This window comes from Mustela nigripes, chromosome 1 (assembly GCF_022355385.1).
Source record: "Mustela nigripes isolate SB6536 chromosome 1, MUSNIG.SB6536, whole genome shotgun sequence".
Lineage (NCBI taxonomy): Eukaryota > Metazoa > Chordata > Mammalia > Carnivora > Mustelidae > Mustela > Mustela nigripes.
In genome coordinates, this window is record NC_081557.1 from 9925359 (window position 1) to 9943625 (window position 18267).

General features: G+C 54.4%; 2 protein-coding genes across 5 annotated transcripts in view; one reads left to right on the top strand and one right to left on the bottom strand.

The window, feature by feature from the left end:
- Positions 1 to 648: 648 nt before the first annotated feature.
- TKFC (triokinase and FMN cyclase) lies at positions 649 to 13689 on the bottom strand. Of its 4 annotated transcripts, none has more exons than XM_059404534.1 (18): positions 13611 to 13689; positions 12146 to 12261; positions 9374 to 9563; positions 8364 to 8474; positions 8108 to 8289; positions 6790 to 6868; positions 6384 to 6473; positions 5618 to 5652; positions 5454 to 5538; positions 5273 to 5362; positions 4625 to 4741; positions 4183 to 4302; positions 3893 to 4030; positions 2448 to 2554; positions 2240 to 2343; positions 2054 to 2087; positions 1857 to 1946; positions 649 to 1558 (listed from the first exon to the last, which is right to left on the bottom strand). In XM_059404534.1, the coding sequence occupies exons 2-18, from the start codon at positions 12146 to 12148 to the stop codon at positions 1397 to 1399; spliced, it is 1737 nt and encodes a 578-aa protein (XP_059260517.1). In that variant the 5' UTR covers positions 12149 to 12261; positions 13611 to 13689; the 3' UTR covers positions 649 to 1396. The 4 variants fall into 4 exon arrangements, with proteins under 4 accessions (XP_059260517.1, XP_059260525.1, XP_059260522.1 ...); XM_059404542.1 differs by having other exon boundaries at positions 13604 to 13661; XM_059404539.1 differs by having other exon boundaries at positions 13579 to 13639.
- Positions 13690 to 13796: 107 nt separating this feature from the next.
- DDB1 (damage specific DNA binding protein 1) overlaps positions 13797 to 18267 on the top strand; it is a 31883-nt gene continuing 27412 nt past the window's right edge. Inside the window, exons 1-4 of the mRNA XM_059404527.1 lie at positions 13797 to 13999; positions 15204 to 15352; positions 16824 to 16940; positions 17292 to 17513. Of these exons, the coding sequence (XP_059260510.1) occupies positions 13939 to 13999; positions 15204 to 15352; positions 16824 to 16940; positions 17292 to 17513 (549 nt within the window). The 5' untranslated portion in view covers positions 13797 to 13938. The remainder of the gene's footprint in view (positions 14000 to 15203; positions 15353 to 16823; positions 16941 to 17291; positions 17514 to 18267) is intronic.

Genomic DNA, 18267 nt, shown 5'->3' on the forward strand with positions numbered 1-18267 from the left:
GTGCATCAGTTCACTTCAGTGCTCACCCCCGTCCCCGTGGGGTACTGTTCCGATGTTACAGCTTCCAAGAGGCTAAGCAGTAGACCTGAGTTTTCGTAGCTGGCTTGAAGCAGAATCAGAATTTAGCCTTGAGTCCATGCCGGTGCTTTTAACTGCGCCTGCACCAAGGATGGGCCTGGCGAGGGCCGTCCTGTCCCCACCCCGCACCGGCCTCCGCGGCCCCTTCCTGCTTGCCCGTGTGCCATCAGCGAGTGCTTTCAGACCTGCTTGGCTTGGGTGCAGTTTCCGTTCAACCGCTGAGCTTTAGAGTGTGATTTCTTTGGGTGTCCCATTTGCCCATCTGGATCCCTAAGAATCTGTGAATTCTGTTTAAGTTAATTGCTGAGAAAAGCACGGCTTTCGGGTGTGGCGTGTACTGGAAAACAGGAATGGTGAAAGAGCCCAGCGGCACAGACCCTGCCCTTGGGTCTCAGGTGCTAGGGGAGGGGTGGGAATCATTTTGACCTGGGGCTGAAGCCTTAGTGCCTGGGGCATCAGTGGGCCCACTGGTTCACACCTGGAAAAAGTTCCCTCAGCAGAAGCAGGAGCTATTGTTTCAATGTGGTTTTGTTTTTTTATTTTTTTTATTTTTATTTTTTTTAAAGATTTTATTTATTTATTTGACAGAGAGAGATCACAAGTAGGCAGAGAGGCAGGCAGAGAGAGAGGAGGAAGCAGGCTCCCTGCTGAGCAGAGAGCCCAATGTGGGACTCGATCCCAGGACCCCGAGATCATGACCTGAGCCGAAGGCAGCGGCTTAACCCACTGAGCCACCCAGGTGCCCCTGGTTTTGTTTTTTTAAAGATTTATTTATTTGACAGATCACAAGTAGGCAGAGAGGCAGGGGCAGGGGGTTGGGGAAGGTTCCCTGCTATGCAGAGAGCCTGATGCGGGGCTTGATCCCAGGACCCTGAGATCGTGACCTGAGCCGAAGGCAGAGGCTTTAACCCACTGAACCACCCAGGTGCCCCTCAGTGTGGTCTTTACTTCACTTGCTTTTCTATACTCTCTCAAGGTCGGAAGGCCTTTCCCAAGGAACCTTACAATCAAGTTAGCATGGCCAGTTAAAGGCCATGGTAGCACCCAAGGAAAGTGCCTATGGCGGAGGCCCTGAGGTGGCTTGGGGCACGGACAGAATTCTATCTCCCCGAAGAGGGAAAAGGCAGGGCCAAAGTCCTACCCAACCCACTTGCCCTGCAGTTCCCGAAGGAACTTTCATGGCTGGTAGAGGTTGCCTGCTGAACCCAGGACAGGCCCTGGGGGCAAACGGTGAGGGAGGGTAACAGCTGGAAGACAGAAAGAAGCAACGGTGGCCACCTCTGCCCAGCAGTGAGAGGCACCAAGGTCCAGGATGTCCTCACACACCTGGGCTCTGCAAGGCCTCCAGGATGGCGCTGAGGACAGCTGCGGCTGCCACTGCCCCAGGGTCCGGCTGATCCAGCCGCGCAGAGCTGATGTAACTGGCTCTTCCCGCCCCAGCTTCCATGTTCTTGGTGGCCTCGGCTGCAGCTTCTGCACTCTGGGTGGGAGCATGGGAGCAGGTTCAAGGACAAGCCAGCAGGCCTCCTTCCTCCACGGACCCTACACCCTCCTGTCCCAGCCCTTCCAGCACCCTGAGTACTGTCACTGGGGTGGAGAGGTCACCTCTCCTATCTCTAGCAGGGCCATAGGCCACCATCTACTGAGGGCTTGCTGTGTCCTAGATGCCCCGGGGCTCCTCCTATCTCGAGCCTCACAGCAATCCTTTGATGCAGATGAAGCTTTCCATGTTTGAAGAAGGAAACAGGTCTAGGAAAGGTATTAACTTGCTTGCTCACCTGGACCGCTTTGGTCAAAACTTGGAACAGACTGGCTCCTGGGCTCTTCCAGGCTTGGAGCTCCTGTCCTGCCGCCCACAGGGAATCCAGCTGGGTAAGGTGAGGGAGAGGGGAGTAAGGACAGGCCCTGCCACTGAGGGTAGCCTTCGAGGCTTCTGTTCCACCACAAAGAGGGAGGGGCGGGGCCAAATACACACCATTGTCCTGTCCCCTGGAGCAGCCTTCCCGTACCTGGCAGGGAGCAAGGATGAGTTAAGACTCCCTACAGGGACTCCCTGTGGGATGGAGACGGGGCGGGCTGGGAGCAGGTGACACCATCCACTGCCCCCCCCCCGCCCCCCCCCCCGCCCATCCTTGGTCGAAGGCCTGGGGCTCTGGCTCACTTCTGCATGGCCTCCAGGCCGGCATCCATGGCAGCAGACCAGGCTGGCAGGTCTGTCTTGGCCTTGAGTGGCTGAGCCGCCGCAGTCAGGAACAGGCCATAAAGCTGGGGAGGACCAGAATGCTGAGCACAAGGGGCTGGCGTGCGCCTCAGCCAATCTGGGGTCCCTCTGGGTCAGTCCTTTGGTCCCAGGGGCTGCTGGCACTCACCGCCCCAGATGAGCCTCCCATCTTCTCCAGGAGCAGGAGGGACAATTTGGAGAGTAGCTGGGTAGGGCTGGCAGGGGGTGGACCCTCCTTCAGCCACCCTTGGATGGCTGCAGAAAGAGAAAAATGAAGAATTCAGAGACCCTCCCTCCCATCTGCTTGTGCCCCAATCAAGCAACTCAGGCCTCACTGCCAGGCAGAAGGCCCGGCCCCTGACAGAGGCTGAGGGGACCAACCTAGAAGATTCCCAAAGCTCCCTTTCTCCATCCTGGGTGCAGTCTGGGGAGGGCTGGGAAACGGGGACTGACAAGAACCTTGGGCAGCACGCAGAGTGAGGCCTGCCCCGGACACCCCCATGCTGACCTTCCAAGCCTTGCTTCCCAGCTTCATTTCTCCCCCTCAGCCCTGCGCGCCTCCAACCTCTCTGTTTTGCTGATGGTTGCCGCTGACTGTGTGCCTCCTCCAGCCGAACAGGTACACGAGCCTCGAGGGCAGGGAGGTTTATTTGCTTTGCTCACTGTTGTATTCAGAGCAGCTAGAGCTGTGCCAAGCCCGGGGGAGCCCTGATTTTTTGCCCGAACTATGCTGGATAATTAGGAGCTTTTCATTAACCTCTCTCAAGCCGAGAAAAGTAAGGACAATTGTGGGAGTTTCTCTTGAACCCAAAGTTATTATTCACTGTAAAACATCACATTTGGGGACGCCGGGCTGGCTCAGTCAGTAGAAGAAGCGACACTCTTGATTTTGGGGCACGTACACACACACACATACCTACATACATACATAAATTTTTAAAAACAGATTACTTTCGGGGGGCCTGGGCGGTTGAGCACCTGACTCTTGGTTTCAGATCAGGTCAGGATCTCAGCGTCAGGGGCTGGGGCTCTGTGTCCCGCTCCACACTCAGTGTGGAGTCCGCTTGGGTTTCGCTCTCCCTCTGCCCCTTCCCTGACTCACTTTCTCTCAAAATAAATGTAAAAAAATACTAAAAAGGTTACATTTTATTTTGCAATAGCAACCCTTCTACGTTTATAGCGTCAGAAGAATCCTTTCCTGGGGAAAGGGGAAAAGATGCCAGGTTCTGTGAATGATCTCTCTTGGCAAAATAAATGGCGGCCATTCCAACACGAACACTCGCCATGCTTTTGAAGATGTTCCGGTTCATAAAGTGCCCAAATCTCAGAACCCATGTTTGTTTGTTTTTTTAATTTTTTAAAAAAGATTTTATTTATTCATTTGACTGAGAGCATAAGCAGGGGGAGCGCCAGGCAGAGGGAGAAGCCGGCCTCCTGCCAAGCAGGGAACCCAACGTGGGGCTCCATCCCAGGACCCTGGGATCATGACCTGAGCCAAAGGCAGACACTTAACTGACTGAGCCACCTAGGCGCCTCTCAGACCCACATCCCACAGCAGCCCCGCTCCTGACGCCAGCGGGACCCCGCGCCCACCTCTGGCAGCGCGGCTGTGGGTGGTGCCGCAGTCCCCGTCGCCGGCAGCGCGGTCCAGGGCGTTCAGGTGGTCCTCCAGGCCCAGGAGGGTGGCGCACACCCGTTCCAGCACCAGCACCACCCGCTTCGAGGTCAAACCTGGAGATGGAGGACAGTGGCGCAGAGGCCCACCTGGCCCTTTCACAACCCACCACGACGGGTGTGGGAGCTGTGGGTTCAAGAGCCCCCACCCATCCCACACCCACAGGTGGAAGCCCCGGGCCTCCCTCCCCACCAGCAGGGCTTGGTACCTCCTGCTGTGGTGGAAACAGAGGCCTCCAGAGGTTCAGCAGGGGCTGCCCGGCTCCGCTTCCGCCCAGTCACGGGGACCTTGGCCACGTTAGGCCAGGCTGACGCGGTGGTTTCAGCATCTAGGGACAGCAGGACGACTCATAGACATGGGTCAGCCAGACAGGGATCAAGTGGGGCCTGGATTCCCCACCTGGTGTCTGGCTCTCACCGTATCGACAAGCAAGTACCCAGTGCCTGCTGTATACAAGGGAAGTGTGGAGGGTCCCTGGGGAGGATCGTAATCCCAACTCCTCAAGCAACAGTTGAAGGCTGGGGTATCTACAGAGGGTTTCTCTACAGGGGTCATGGTCAGCCCTGATAGGGTGTCGTCCCTAACTCCCCCGTGGCTCCTTCGGGCCACAAGGATGCCTGGCTTGGATGACCCCAGCTTCCAGGTCTTACCGATCAGTTTCAGGAGAGGCTCATCCACCAGCAGAAGGGTGAGAGAGATGCCGGGCATCTCCAGGGCAGACATAAAGGTGCCCACCAGGGCACGGGCGATCTTCACCCCGCGGCCCTCTGCAATACAGAGCAGGAAGCCCATGAGGCAAGAAGCGGAGGATGGGCACTTGTCCCCACAGCATCAGAGAAAGAACCAGGAAAACAAGGATTTTGGAAGCCAGGAGGTTAGTAGGGAGATGGCCAGAATCCCTCCAGCCATCCCTCAAGGATGCCCCAAATTACCCAATTCCCTGGCAGTGCCCCCTCTATGGGGAAGATGGGTAATTACAAGTCTCCTTTCCTGAGTTCCTGCTGGGTGCTGGGCCCTGTGCTAGGTGTGATACATATGTTTAATTTCACGTAATCCTCACGACAACCCAGAAGCACAGGAACTATCACTGCCCCCTCTTCACAGACAAGGGCAGAGGCTCACGGCACCCAGCAGTCAGCTGGCAGTGATGGTCTGACTCAGGTTCATCTGCCCGCACAGGCCCTGCTCTGGGCCATCACAAGACCCCACTGTGGCTGCTTTTCTTCTGTCCAGCTTCAAAGGGCTTCAGGGAAAGGAGCTCCAGGGGCTGGGCAAGTCCCCTTCCGTGTGGGGCTCACCTAGGGCACGGACAGCAGCGTCCGCTATGATGCCTAGTTCCAGGAACGACAAGCCACCGAGGTTGTTGACCATCAGCACCACTGAGGAGCCTGTGGGCAGATGCGACCCCCACATGAGGCTCTCCAGGCCGCCTGCCCAGAGGAGGAGGAAAGGCTGGGAGACAGCATGATAGCCCCTCACCGGCCCGCACAGGCACATGGGACACGTTGGAGGAGGCCGTCATGTGGTCCAGCATGAGTGTCACAATCTCGTCGGCGCTCGCCATCTGTCGGAATGAGAGCCAGCAGTGAGCTTTGCTGGAAGGCCTCGGTCTGAGACCAGCCTGGGCCCAGGAGTCCGCTTACCTTTATCCGACGCACACCAGCTTCCCCGTGGATCCCTGTGGACAGATTCGGTCACTGCTGACCCACTCAGGGCCTGGGGACTCACTGATCATGTTTTCCTCAAGCATTTACGAAGTGCTCAGCACTAGCTAGGCACTGTGGATGTGAGGAGTGTCGAATAATGCGAAATGCACAGTCTCCACTCTCTGGGAGCTTACAGCTGGGCGGTGGAGACAGCCTTACTTAACTCCTAACTAGCTAAGTAGCTTTAACTGGAGGCAGTCACAGTGAGGCCACATGAGGCCTCTCTCCATCACTTTGGAAACACAGGGTTGGGCGGGGGAGGAAGAAGGGAGCTGGGTGGCCTCTGAACCGCCGATGAAAGGAGGGCTGCATTCTGGCAGGGGCCGAGGGACCCAGAAAGGGCATGAGCAAAGGCAAGGAGGTAGGTGAGGCACAGAGCCACTGTGGCCAGAGTCCGGGTATGGACCACAAAGCAGGTGAAGAGACCAGACAGGCTGGGCCAGAAGAGATCCAAGCGCCCGCTTAGAAATACTAATCTTAGGGTACCTGGCTGGCTCAGTTAGAAGAACATGTGGCTCTTGATCTCAGGGGTGTGAGTGTGAGCCCCACATTGGGTGTACAGATTACTTAAACACATCAACTTAAAAAAAAAAAAGCCTAAAAAAGTATGAGACCTCTTAGGCACCAGCTCCCTCCCAGGGGATAAGATGTGGGCCAACCCCAGGGCACAGGCAGAGCCGGGGAGGGGCGGCCCCAAACTTACCCAGGCCCAGCTCCACCTCATCTGCTGCGAGCTCAAAGGTGGGTCTGGAGCCAGGGACGCTGCAAGAGGACAAGCTCACTCCCAGGGTCCCTGCCAGAAGGGAGGCGCGGAAAAGGTAAGTGTTTTGTTCTTGGTGTCAGGCGGCAGGCACTGGCCACGCTTCGGGGGGCCTAGCCCACTGCAGCTTCTTCACTGAGCCTGGCTGCCACACTGGTCACCTCAGTGGGGAAGGAGAAACCCAGCCTGCGGACCCAAGGCTACCAGTCCCCAGGAACTGCCCCAGGGAGACCTTCCCTCCGCCCCTGGGGAATCACCTGGAAAGTCACAGGGAACTTGCACCTAGTCAGTCCCAAGGTCAGCCTGGACCGCCCACCTTCCCCTTCCAAATCCCTGGGCCAGCACTCACCCATGGCCTGGGCGACCGCGCTCACACGCTTTGTGATTTCCTCCAGCCCCACACCCGCCTCAGCCAGGGCACCTGCCACCTGCGCCCACACAGACAAGAGGAAGCAGTCAGTGTATGGCTAGCAGAGAGGAGACGGGCTGGGGCTGAGTTTCTAGTTGGAAGAAGGCACCTCGGTACTACCACATCAGCCTCGCCCGCCGTATTTAGGGCAGGGCACTTGCCTGCAATCTTCAAGAAGCCCAGTCTGTGGGAGCCAGAAGGGACTTCGCAAATAGAGAAATGAGCCCAAAGAAGGGACGTTGACTAGTCCAATGTCACACAGCTAGTTGGTAGCCAGTTTCCTGGTGACTCGCCTAGAGGTGGTTCTCCACAGCATATACGCTGTGGCTGTCTCTCCCTTCTCACGCACACACCCAGCCACTGCGTTTTTGCCAAGCACTCAGGGTGTGCTAAGAAGAAAAAAAGCTGACCGAGTGACAGTCCCTGCCTCGGAGGGATGGGAATCTGGGGAAAGAGACGCCTGCAGACTGAACACTGAATGTGAGGCGGACTGTCACAGCGGGATGCCACGGGAGCACCGAGGAGGGGAGCCTCCACCCAGGAGGGACATCGGAGGTGGCTGTACAGAATCGCAGGAGTTGGTTAGGTCCAGAAGAGCTTGGGCAGTGAAAGGATTTTCACAGCCTTAGACGAAGCTTCAGCAAAGCCCCAGAAGGGACCCACAGCCCAGGCAAGCGGTGAACTGGCGTTAACGGAGCCCGAGACGCGTGACGGCAAATGAACTTAGAAAGTCAGGGAGGAGAGGTGACAGCGCGGTGGCCACCTGACCACGGAGCCTAGACTGACTCTTGGAACCCCAGAGGGCTTTCAGCAGGCGGACGACCTGATCAAATATGCCTTTTCGAAAGGTACCTCTGGGGCAGTGTGGGGAACATGCTGGAGGGGCAGGCAGGAGGCGGGGGCGGGGGGGGCGGGGCGCGAGCAGCAGCTGCAGGAGGACACGGGCACAGACTCAAGGCCGGGACAGGAGGGGCAGGGCTCTGAGAGGCATGTGCAGCATGGGGGCAATTCAGGAGTCGGATGACGAGGACAGGGCAACTGGCTGGGTGTGGGGGACGAAGAGGGAACGGTCTAGAAAACACTTAGATTCTGGGCTTAGGGAGTTGAGGGGATCAGGGAACACTGGGGAAAGAGTGGCCTCCTGGGGCAGGGGCTGGGCTGGCTGGAAAGGTCCAGGTCCCTGGTGCTGCGTGGAAAGAGAAGGCTGGGGGTTGCGGGGAGCCGGCCAGCCAGCCAGTGTCTGGGTGGGAAATCTCACCTTGTGAATGAGCACTGTGCCGCAGAGTCCCCGCCTGCCCGCCTTCTTCAGGACGGTGAAAGCGCTGTCGTCCCCAATGACCACCATCTCCACGGGGATGCCCTCAGCCTGGGCCTGCTCCCGGGCCAGGCCAAAGTTGAGCCGATCCCCAGTGTAGTTCTTCACGATGAGGAGGGTCCCCACTGCAGAAGCAGCCAGCAGGGCCCCGTCAGCGCCTGCCCTCACCACAGCAGCCCCTCCCGTCTGCCAGGCTTACCTGTGCCCGCCTGGGCCACTGCTCTGATAGCTGCCAGGATGCTGCCCACTGCCGGGGAGGTGAACACGGCTCCTGCGATGACCCCCGTCAGCATCCCCTTCCCTATGAAACCTGGAGACAGAGCAGATGCTGGCTGGGGACCTGTGCCTGCGGTCCCCGGGCCTTCCCACGCTGCTGGGCGTCATGGTTTGGTGAGCCGTTCTGTGTGCCTGGTGCTGGAAGAGCCCCGGGGGCGCCCTCCTTGGGAGCGGTCTCCTCGGAGAGGCCTTCCCTGACTTCCCAACGGAGGCAGTCATCACCCTGCACCCAGTGACTCCCTGTTCTGTGTTCCCACTCTTCTGTCTTTGCTTCTTCACTTAACATGCTCTGGAAGGTTCTCTCTCACTTACACATTTACCTGGTTACATCTCCCTAAATGAGAAAAGAAGCTCTGTGAGGGCAGGCACCTTTTTTTTCTGGCTCAAGGTTATATCCCTCATGCCCCAGACAGTGCCAGATGATGAAAGGTGCCCATAAAGGGTGCTTAGTGGATGGATGGATTTGCCAAGGGAGACAGGAGAGGAACAGAGGATACAAAGCCGGGTCTGTGGCCCCCCAGGAGTTCTTGAGAGCTCACATCCCTGGCACTGAGCGGGAAACATTCCAGGGCTATCTGTGATGTATGTGAAAATGTGGGGTGGGAATTCAGAGGAGGGATACTACTCTAACTTAGAAAAGTCAGGAAGGCTTCATGGAGGAGGGGGAGGGCTCAGGGAGGCCTGGAGAGCCAGGATTCACAAAATCACTGACTCTCAGAGCTGGAAGGAGCCGAGAGATCACTTGGCCCATAAGATGTAGAGACTGAGGCCCAGAGAAAAGCCTTGACTAGCCCTAGGTCACAGCCTGAGGGACTGAGACAGCCCCCGACCTGGGCTCTGTCCTAAAACTCCTGGCAGCACTGAGGATCTCCTGGAGCCCCCGTCCACTCTGCCCAGCACCTGCCCCTCACACCTCTGTCCCAGACTGCTCACCGGCATGGGCAGGCTCATGGCCAGACCCCCCACCCGACAGCAGCGCCACCCGGCCCTTGAGGCTGTCCAGGTCGGAACGGAGGGCCACGCGGTGGCCGTGCAGGAGCTGCAGGCTGGGGTTGCAGGCCACCAGACCAGCCAGGGCATCGTCGGCACAGCCTGCCACCGTGTTCACCAGCTTCTTGGACGTCTGCAAGAGAGGAGCCGGGAGGAAGTTCCAGGTGCGGTTGGCAGGGACAGTCCCCGCCCCGCCACAGCGCTATGCTGGAGACCCATTAGCCATAAGGACTCCAGGGACACGGCAGTATCTTGAATTGGGCATGACTTTCTCAGGCAGATATTTCTGTGAGTTCACTTAATTTGGGACTATTGATTAAGGGCAAAATTTATGAACTGTTTTGGACTACAGCTTAAATTTATCTAGAAAAAGGGCTTCAGTGTAGACCAAAGAAGGGAACCAGAGTCCTCAGTCTAGAAGAATTTAATAAAATTAGGGCCCAACAGCCTTCTTCTGTCAAAGCCCCAGGCTGAGGCTCCTGTGCCAGGAGAAGGCATCAGAGAGGCCCTACACTCCTTTGCTCTGGTGCCAGACAAACATTTCCTGAGCCTCTTGGTGTGCCCAGTGTTCATCCACAGAACGCTGCTCCTACCCTTGATGGAAACAGAAAGATCGTCTCCACATGCTGTGGGAGGTGCTACGCAAGAGGAATGTGCTTGCCTCCTCAGTGGCTCCTGGGAGTCTTTGTGAAGAAGGAGAAGGAGTTAGGGAAGTCAAGAGCGTGAGGGGCATGGGGGGAAGGGAAAAAGGACGAGAATATTCCAGGCCGAGGGAGAGTACACACCAGGGTCTGGAGATGTGAACTCGGACAGTGGCCAGGGCAGGAAGCAAGTTAGAACAACTTAAGCAACCAGTGACCACCAGGAAAGGTGGGCAGGTCCTCACAAGCGGAAGGTAGAACCTGGCCGTGGGGAACCTCTGGCGGGAGGGTCTAGGGCAGCTGGCCTGAGGGTAGGGTTGAGTGGACACGGGATGCAGGCAGAAGTAGACAGCGTGGGGGCTAGCGTGTCAAAGGCTTTGGGTTCTGCGGTCACGGTCACGAGCTCTTGGGCTTAAATCCCATCTGCCTCTCACCAGCTGTGAGAACTCAGGGAAGACACCTTGTTGTTCTGACCTTTGTCTTCCTCAACAAATCAGAGGCTTAATAAACTAGAGTATACACCTGTTGTAGATTTAAGACCTGAACACAAGGCAGTTACTCCCTTTCTCAAGCGGACTCTGAAAAGCTGGTGCCAGCTTCTGCCTCCGTCACAAAGAGGGAAAGACTGGAGCCCAATGAGGAACCAGACGGCAGGCTCCCAGCGCCGCCTGGTGGCCCTGGGCAGCTGCTGCCAATCCAGGTCCCATCAAAGCTCATTTCCAGGAGGCTCCTACCCCAAACCCACAGGCACCTGGTTCCCCTGAGCAAATTCTGGCCTTTCCTGGGCCTGGGCAAGCGCCAAAGCCAAGCCATCTTCTCTGGTCTAAGGAGAGCAGCCCAGGTCAGCAGGAAGCAAGCAGAATGATAACGCTGTTATGGGTTCTGTTCCCAAATAGTGACTGAGAGCCAGACGCAGGGTCCAGGTGCTTTTTAAGCATGTTTTACTCAATATTCCCAATAACCCTATGGAGGAAAGATTAGCCTGAAGAAGACCGAGGCATAGTTTAATGACTTTGCCCAAAGTCACACAGCCAGCAAGTGTCCAGGTCGGCCTGACTCCAAAGACGGTTCCATTTTAGTCTTATCATGCTGCTCTCCCCAGGGGCTGAAGGGAGGCTGAGACTGGCAGAGGTCTTGCCCTAGTAAGGGCATGTGCTTGTGGCTCTCAGAGTCCTCTGGGGACTGGAATATGCAAAGAAATTGTGAGTTGGTCTCAACTTCAAGTCCAGCCTCCAGTGCCACCACCCTCCAAGAATGTACTCCCCCCCCCTACCCCGCCCCAACCACCATCTCTGATAGCCTTGCCTGGGATTTGCAACCACTTTTGACCCAGAGCCAAAGGAGGGCTCGGACACCAGTGCCAACCCTGGTTCCCAGCAGCCTGAGAGGATGGAAAAGGAAAGGAAGTTGATCAGGCACTGAGTGAGGCCCCCAGGATTCTGGTCTGATTAACACCTCGCAGCCACTTGTAGTTTGGGCCTTTATCTGCCTCACATTGTAGATAAGAAGGAAAAAAAAAAAAAGCTCAGAAAAATCAAGTCTCTTGTAAGAAGGTCTCTGGTTGGTGACAGGCTGAAATTTGAACCCAAGTCTGTCCAAGGCCTGCTTTGGTTCAGATCTAGTTCTAGAGTGGGCCTGGAGCGATGCCCCCCCCCCCGCCCCGGGCCATGCCGAGCTTCCCACAGTGCAGATCCCACCTCTGGGACCAGCCCACACTTGTCCCAGGCTCAGGAACAGACATCAGATCCCTCAGGGCTCCTGGTACAGTGTCTATTAAAGAATACCTAACCAATAATTTTCTGACCTAAATGTATGACTGAGACCAGGGCCAGATGGGTCCTGCAGGGACTCAGGGGCTGCAGCCCTGGGTCTGGCTGGGACCAGCTGGGAAATGGAAGCAGGGATCAGGCCCTGAGAAGAAGGATGACTCTCTCTCTCTTAACCTCTCTGAACCTTAGAAGGCAGCAGTGTCTCTTCATCAGGGTGTAAGGAATTCCAGCACGCCTAGGGCTGGCACCCCCACTGCTCCAAGACCACAGTGTCCTTCCTCTGCCCCGGCCCTCATGGGACTCACCATGGTGGGGAGACTCTGAAGCACGCGGAGTTCACACCTTTGCACTGAGCCGCTGGAGGACAGGCAATCCTGTGGGTGCTAGCGGGGTCCAAGCACCGTGGCAACGGCAGCGGCACCTGCAGAAGAGGCAAACAGTCTGGGCTGCTGGATGCACCGGCAGCCTTGCGGCACAATCATGCTTCCAAGGCCCTAGTAATGAGGGAGCTGCCCCAGACTTTGATCCAAGTCCAAACTCTAGTACGTGCACTGGGGATGGAGAAGAGCATGGGACTGACCAAGGTTCACACCTGCACTTGGCTGCTAGAAGACAAATCAATCTATGTTGGGCACAGGGCTGCCCTTATGCACCCCACCTCCTCACCAAGGGGCAGTTACCCACAGAGTAACTTCACCTCTCATGTGGGCATCATGTGCAGTGAGTTAGTTTACAAAGATCTTCACACACTTGGTTTTGGCACCACACCAGCAAGGAGGCAGCTGAGTCTGTGACCCCATTTTACTTCTGGGAACCAGACTCAGAGAGCTCTAGTGCCTTGTCCAAGGTCATAACAGTTAAGAGCCAGAACTCAAACCCACACCTAGTCTTTTGACAAAGCCTGTATTCCTTCTCCTGGTAAGTCTGTGCCTCCCAAGTCAGGGAGAGCCCTTGGTGTAGGAAACTACACAGGTAAACTACAATGACGTTTTAGCTCCCCGCAGTTCAGAGGTCTCTTGGGGTCATCCAGGCTCTTATGCTACGTGTCTGCAAGAGGTAGTATCCATACTAGGGTTGCCACCTGGCTCTGCCTTCAACTTACTGCGGGATCTTAAGTAAACCAGTTCCCTTGAACCTCAGCTTCCTCATCTGTAATACGGGGGGGGCTGCCTTCTCTGTGGCATTCTGAAGCTACTCCAAGCCACGAAGCTTTCCCTTACTCCTTGCAAAGCCTCTCTGCGGGGAGTAGCCTGGAAATTGGGGGTTGCTTTCCTGGGCCATTAACGGTCCCACCCAGGAAATCCTGGTTTTGTGTTTGAGGTCAGAATTTGTACAGCAACAGGGGCACGAATAATGCTGGGCAAGTGGCCCAGTGGGCCCTTCAAAGTCTGAAAAATAAAACCTAGTTTAAACGGGACAGGCGAGCCTCCTGGTGGCCTTCGAAGTGAGGCGGGGTGATCAGTCCTTGTAGGGTCAGGCGAGGGTACCGACTGAGTTTGGATGAATGCGGGGGGTACTAAGGAGAGGGAGGTCAGGACCTGGGTTCTAGTCTGCGAGGTGCACAAATTGGTTACCCCCTCCCCCTCAAGACCTCTGCAGTACTTCCGGTTCCAAAAGGGAGAACAGCCCCGAGAGCTCCCAGAGAAATGGAAGGGGACGAGGACAGGGTCTGTGGATGGGCGAAGGGCGTGGACTGGGGCGAAGGTCAGCTCCGACAGCGGAGGGGGTGTCCGCGCACCTCCCCCACCCGCTCACGCCCGCACCAGCCACCTCCGTAGCAGCTGCCGCTTCACAATGACCCCCGACGGCGCGCCCTCATCCGGGTACTCCGCGCTCTGGCGGTAAGAGACGGGGCGGGGCCTCTGGGAGGCGGGGCCTCCTTTGGTTGGCCGCCTGGGGCGCCGTGAGTCCTCCAAGAGGCCAGGTGAGGCCGTCCCGTGATGCCCCGCGCCCCGGCCGCTCTGGCCTGCAACGTGTCTCTGGGGCGGAGGCAGCGGCAGTGGAGTTCGCCGCGCGCGGGTGGGGGCCCCGTCTCTTCGCCTGTGTCCATTTCTCTATCGTTGCGCTCGAGTGCCGACGGGCCGTCCCAGACCTCGACATGTCGTACAACTACGTGGTAACGGCGCAGAAGCCCACCGCCGTGAACGGCTGCGTGACCGGTGAGGCTGCCAGGGCAGAAGACCCCGCGAGGGAGGGAGCTGGGGGGAACCGAGGCCTAGGGAGGCCCGCGGCCCCTGGGGCGGCCGGGCGGGCCCGAGTCCCGGGAATGGAAGGTGCTGGCGGCCGACGGAGCTCCTCCCCGGCCGCGACTTTAAAGAAGCTTTCTTCAGCTCGCGCCTTTTGGGGAGCAAAAGCTGCCCTCGAGGGTCCCCTTTCGTTCTGGGAGGTCACTTGGCCTCGGGGACAGGACGGGTCCACTGGGATGGAGAGCGAAGAAGCGAGTTGATTGTGCCCTGGTGCCTGTGCTTGGGGTGGGCCCCGAGATTGGCCTCGTGTGGTTAGGGGAAGGGGCCGTGGTGATGGCGACTTGGAGGGTCAGAATTTTCTTGTGGGAGAGCCAGGGGGGTGCAGGAGGTGGAGGGATCTGAGGAATGTCCGCACTCCCCCAAAGGAGGAGAGTTCTCTTTGCCGGGGGCTGTTGTTTACTCCTGGGAGCTGTTGGAGAGGAGGGTTTGGACGGCCCAGCCCAGCGCTGGGTTTGCCTTGTTGACTGTGCAAGGATTACAAAGGACACAGATGTCCTGAACCCCGGGAATAATCATCTTGATCCACGTTCCCAGCAGAACACGAAGACCTCAAATTTGTATGTTTACGTAAATTCTAATCATGATTCCAAAACAAAACTCTGTTGTTTGCAGAGTGGGAAGCTCTGAGGGAGTGTGGACGCGGGGGTATTGGTAGACTGCAGGGAAGACAAGGGATGTGGACAAAGCGGTGTTTTCATAAAAAGCTCTGGGAATTTGCATTCGTTCTGCTCTGATAAAGATTTTGTGAACATTTAGATAAGGACGGAATGGTGATGTCCACTCTTTCTAGTGTTCCGTAGTTAGCTGTCTGCCACTGCTGTAGGAAAAGTCAAATTTGAGGGCACAAAGCCATCTGAAAGGTTTTCACAGTCATTGTCAGTTGAAGGACATGCTACTCTTAGGCCCAGTCCAGTTTTCTTAGTCCGATTAGGGAAGTAGCTTGAATGTATGAAGTGAGACTCTTTGAGGTGCTGGATTTGGCAAGAAGGAAGTGTGAATGGAGGGAGCCAGAGAAATATGTGAAATAAATGAGAATTCTGGTGGTATTTAAGTAGAAGTGATAGGATTATTTAGATACTGTGCTGGCTTCAAAAGTTAGAGGATCTGTTCCTTTCAGGACACTTTACTTCAGCTGAAGACTTGAACCTGTTGATTGCCAAAAACACGAGGTTAGAGATCTATGTGGTCACTGCTGAGGGTCTTCGCCCCGTCAAAGAGGTGGGCATGTATGGGAAGATTGCAGTCATGGAGCTTTTCAGGCCCAAGGTAAGTGCTCTGGGTTGGGCCCAGCGACAAGAACTTAGATAGTTTTACTTTGTTTCACATTTTTGCTTGGGGTGGGTGGAATAAGGTTTAGGAGAGAAAATCATCTCTTATAAATGGGGAGGGTTTCAACTTACATTTTTTTTTTTTTTTTAAGATTTTATTTATTTACCAGTGAGGGGCAGAGCGCACAAGCAGAGAGGGAGAAGCAGGCTCCCTGATGAGCAAGGAGCCCAATGTGGGAATCCATCCCAGGGTCCTGGGGTCATGACCTGAGCCGAAGGCAGATACTTAACTGACTAAACCACTGAGGCGTCCCTCAATTTATATTCTTAAATAAGCTTCTTCAGGGTAGAAGAGAGTCACTAGGAAAAAACTGATCAAGTTGACTTCTTTAGAAGACAAAATTAAAGCATTTTGGAATGTGGGTCACTACTGATCGAGGCTCTAGATTAGGGCAGTCCTGGCTTTATTCCTTATTAATTTTAACTTTGGGTATCGCCTAACTTTTCAGAGCCTTATTTGCCTGTCTGCAAAATGGGGATAATTGTAAAATCTCTGGGTTATTATGAAGATGAAATGTTCTTAATAACACAGGAGCTATTACATAGCAAACATTTGTTGTTATGTTAACAGTCATCTTAGTATTATCGTCTTTACTGCAATTGAGATGTTTTCATCCATATTGTTTCATTATAATCTATTTGCATCTGACAGGAATGCAGTGGATTTAAAATTTTAATTGTAACCCTTTGAAAAAATATTTTCTCTTTTGGTGAATAAGTAGGTAAGACTTTGTAGATCCATTTTATTTTATTTATTTATTTTTTTAAAGTGAGCTGAAACAAGAGTTTTGGTTGAAAGTCTTTTTTTTTTTTTTTTAAGATTTTATTTATTTATTTGACAGAGATCACAAGTAGGCAGAGAAGCAGAGAGGCAGGTGGAGAGAGAGGAAGGGAAGCAGGCTCCCTGCTGAGCAGAGAGCCCGATGCATGGCTTGATCCCAGGACCCTGGGATCATGACCTGAGCTGAAGGCAGAGGCTTAACCCACTGAGCCACTCAGGTGCCCCATCGTAGATCCATTTTAGCTTCCATTGGTATTCATGTTTTTTTCTTTCTTCAAATAGTTGGAGAGGATTAGAAGGAGACATCACATTCATCTTTCAGAATTTGAATGGAATGAGTGAGATTAGCTTGAGATGGAAATAGACAAGACATTGTTGTAGGTGGGGCAAAGAGATGCACAATCATCAAAGGGTAGGCTAGGTGTTTACCAGCTTCAGTTCTGGCCTTTTGCACACACCCTAAGGGTGTGTGTATCTGATACGTGTTACCTGCTCGCTGTGGATTTTTCTCTTCAGGGAGAAAAAGTTCTTAAAGAATTTAGCATGCTTAGAGAAAGATGCTTGGAGGCTGGATAGGTATTCTTGTTTCAAAAAGAACTTCTTTTGATGGTATTATGTTGGTTTCCAGGGGGAGAGCAAGGACCTACTGTTTATCCTAACAGCTAAATACAACGCCTGCATCCTGGAATATAAGCAGAGTGGCGAGAGCATTGATATCATAACACGAGCCCATGGCAATGTCCAGGTGAGGTGGCTGCTTCAGGCTGATAAGAGTTATTTAGATAGAGCTGTCATGACTTGCTAAAGAAAATTGAATGGCTGGGGGCAGCTCTCCCTGTGATCAGAGAAATGGGGAGAAAACACTAAGGGTTTAAACTTTTATGAAGAAAGGAGTCGTCCAAGGGACAGGGTACTAATTCATTGAGAATTAGTGTTTTGCGAGAAGGTGTGCACTGACATTTGGGCTCCCTGACATGTCAGTTGGAGGCCACTGGTTTTATTACCACCCCTACAATTATTTTGGAGAAGAGGTGCCCGGTGTCCTCTGTTACTCTGAGTGTTGAGGTTCTTCCCTAACCCCAATTTTACTTCTCAGGACCGTATTGGCCGCCCCTCAGAGACCGGCATTATTGGCATCATCGACCCTGAGTGCCGGATGATTGGCCTGCGACTCTATGATGGCCTTTTCAAGGTTATTCCGCTAGACCGGGACAATAAAGAGCTCAAGGCCTTTAACATCCGCCTCGAGGAACTGCATGTCATCGACGTCAAGTTCTTATATGGTTGCCAGGCACCTACCATCTGCTTTGTCTACCAGGTACTGGAGCTGGAGGGGAGAGGGAAAAGCTATGTGGCTTCCCATTGTGGGAGTTGATTTTCACTAATTGGACTGTCTGGATTTGGTAGTAGGGCAGGCAGAGAGTTTAATGTATTTGTCCTGAAATGATTTGAACAGCATAATTAATATGGGTCAGATTTCCGTCGCGTCTCCAGTGTGGTAGTACTTAATGAGGCAGGAAGCGCTCTGGCACTGGTAGCAGGTTTTAATCCCAAGATTACATTCTTGTGGACCTTGGAGATTTTATAGGGTGACCCAGTTTGTACTTTGTCTGAGTCTCTTAATGGCATGCCAGGGGATTATTAAAACTTAGCTGTAGAAAAATGATCTAGAAATTGCCCTTATAAGCAAAGAAAAAACGTCTCAGTGATGTTTACTTTCTTATGTCTTCTAAGAAGGGGTTTGCATTTTGTCCAGCACTCACTTTCTGGTGACTCGTTGGCTGCTGACTTCTATTTTAGTCTGTGCCTAAAACTTCAGCAGAGCTGATCCTGGGCAGCTGTTTTCTGAGCCGGATTTGTTAAGTGGGGGTGGGGTGGCAGAGCATCACACCAATTTGCTGTATCGTGGTAAAATCTCAGCCTTTTAACAAAGAGCCATACAGCATGAGGTCATTTCACTTGCATATTGTCGAATAAATGGTGGAAGGAAACATAGTCCAAGTGCTGTGTGTGGGCACATTTGATAGCCGTGTTAAGTATTGGAAACACTGATGTATTTTTGTCTATTTCTT

Coding starts and splice junctions, on each gene's coding strand:
- TKFC (XM_059404534.1), bottom strand. Junction 6,869..8,107: donor GCACAGTGCTCATTCACAAG/GTGAGATTTCCC, acceptor GTGTGGGCGCAG/GTGGCAGGTGCCCTGGCTGA. Junction 4,303..4,624: donor GCCTCTCCTGAAACTGATCG/GTAAGACCTGGA, acceptor TGCTGTCCCTAG/ATGCTGAAACCACCGCGTCA.